This window comes from Antrostomus carolinensis, unplaced genomic scaffold (assembly GCF_000700745.2).
Source record: "Antrostomus carolinensis isolate BGI_N321 unplaced genomic scaffold, ASM70074v2 scaffold44377, whole genome shotgun sequence".
Taxonomy (NCBI): Eukaryota; Metazoa; Chordata; class Aves; order Caprimulgiformes; family Caprimulgidae; genus Antrostomus; species Antrostomus carolinensis.
Genome location: NW_010326257.1, coordinates 23,195 through 25,595, shown reverse-complemented (window position 1 = coordinate 25,595; position 2,401 = coordinate 23,195). Strand labels below are relative to the sequence as shown.

Genomic DNA, 2,401 nt, shown 5'->3' with positions numbered 1-2,401 from the left:
CATCCTATTGCTACATGCCCTTGGGAACAGTAGCCTTTGTTATGGGAATCATTACAATAATAATATTAACAGCTTCCTTTCTTCTCCTGCCCCTCCTTCAGAAAAATAAGAAACCCAAAATGTAACAGGTGTTTAACAGAAAACACCAGAAGGCAACTATCCCTGACTTGTGGGGCCTGTGATTAATTTCATATATATTGTTAAGTACAAAAGTGAGCATGCATGTGCACACACACAAAGTGAAAAAGGCTGAAAGTACTAGAAAAGATTACGAGGGTTATTGAGCTTGAACAAGCTTATACTTTGCTGAAGTAAGGGGAGCTGCCTCTCACCAAGAAGACAGCAGGTGTCTGCATACTGGACCCCAGAATATACTTTTCCTATGTTCCCTACAGTTTGGTGTGTAAAGAAAAATAATACTTATGTACAAAAGGTAGAAGAGAAAGTTTAAGAACAAACACCTCTACTAATTAAAATCTATGAAAATAAATAAAGCAATGCTAACTACTTCTCTCTCAAGCTACCAGTGACACCACAATAATCTAGTTAAAAACATCACTCACTTCAGTAGCTCTGCTGTAATCAAGGTGTCCATCTCCAGATCCTGAAGGGCTGTCATCAATATGATAAATCCTATAGAAATGGAAAGTTAGAAGAAAAAGTGAGTCCAAAGAAAGGATCATTTTCAATAGCATATATGTATCTTCAGTCCTTGGAGAAGAAACCATTGCAATTGGAAAGGAGAATAAAAGCTACGCCTGTTCTTATGTTCCAGCAGCATCCCCTTTGATAACCCTGCTTTGTATTGACACAAAGATACGGTACTTGCTTTCTCTTACACAGTCCTTGATACTCTATTCCCATATGATCTATGGTTCCTGCAAACCATCAACCACCCCAATTTCAAATGTGCATTTCCATATTTCCTCAGGCTTTTCTCCCTAAAAGTCCAAACAGGATTAGATGTCAAAGATACAATCAAACACAAGTGTATTTGGAGAAGAACTATCTGAATAGGCTTTGTCCTTACAGCCAACGACACACAAGAAGCAGTCAAAGTTATCAGAGGGAATATAGGTGCCTAGAAACTAAGAATACAGAGGAGAAAAAGGGGAGGGGGAAAAAAGCTCGTTAAGGGAAGCACACAGCACGCAAATGGAGACACTGAACAGGAACTAAGAGTCTAAGAGGTGTGGATAACAAACAGACATTTGTTATGAAAAACTACGCTTTAGTATTTAACCTTACAGGCCCGCAAGTCAACAGATCTAAGCAGAAAAATGAGAAGACAAGAGCTCATATTTTAGGCACGGGAGAATCCACTTTTATCAAGGATACCAGGGCAAAGGAAGAAAAATGACAAATCCTGAAGACAAACCTTTCCCTGCCTTCCTTTCTGGTCCGTGCTACTTGATTAATTTCCATTGCTGTGAGCTTCTTGGCCACGCGATACTGCCAGATGTAAAACGCTTCTTTTGAAGCTGCTATCACGTGTGTTTTGGTCATTGTGACAAACAACGGCCCTGTTATGAAACCCAAATGGTTGTAAAATTAGTGCAGCGAGTATTGGACTAGATGCTAATGTGTAAACTTTTTCCCAGATGGATGAAACCATATCTCCATAGGTTAAAAGCAAAAAAACCACCAAAAGACCCCCCAAACCCTCCATAACAAAACAAAAAAAACCCACACCACACACACAACCTAGCAGCAGCTTCCATTAATTGCTAAGAAATTTCACTGGGCCTTGTGGTCTTGTTCAGAACAGAGAAGTTACTTTACAAGTTCTGATTTTAAAATTAACACTTTTCTCCCTATTATTTCAGCAAATTTCCAGGCACAAATGCAGAAGACCTCAAACACATATCGACAAATTTTCAGCCTAATGACCAGTTCAGGAATATCTCAAATCTAAAAAGATCTATAAAATACCTCCACATATGACATATTTGTAATTATTTAAATATAAATAAAAGGAAGACTACTCAAAAGTTGACAATCTAGAAGACACTCTTTGATTAGCACAATGTAAAAATATTTAACAAATTTTGAGTTAGACAAGACCTAGAAATCATAGAATCATAGAATGGTTTGGATTGGAAGGGACCTTAAAGATCATCCAGTTCCAACCCCCCTGCCATGGGCAGAGACACCTTCCACTAGACCAGGTTGCTCAAAGCCTCATCCAGGCTGGTTTTATCCAATGTTGGTTTTATCTTATTTAATAGCTGAGCCAAATAACAATTCTTTATCTGCATGGCAGCAAATTAAATTTTTAGCAAAGTGTGCACTTAATCTTACTTTATTGCATCCAAAGACCACAGTGTGGGAAGGCAGGGCATTTTCTTTATTTTAGACCTAAGCCCATTTAGAATATGTGGATAAACTGAGTATCTCATTC

General features: G+C 38.2%; 1 protein-coding gene across 1 annotated transcript in view; it reads right to left on the bottom strand.

Annotated features, from left to right (window-relative positions):
• Positions 1 to 563: 563 nt before the first annotated feature.
• Positions 564 to 2,401, bottom strand: part of LOC104527714 (WD repeat-containing protein 35-like) — a gene marked incomplete at its 3' end in the record, with an annotated part of 24,584 nt that continues 22,746 nt past the window's right edge. Inside the window, exons 12-13 of the mRNA XM_010171509.1 lie at positions 1,379 to 1,523; positions 564 to 633 (exon numbers count right to left, since the gene is read on the bottom strand). Of these exons, the coding sequence (XP_010169811.1) occupies positions 564 to 633; positions 1,379 to 1,523 (215 nt within the window). The remainder of the gene's footprint in view (positions 634 to 1,378; positions 1,524 to 2,401) is intronic.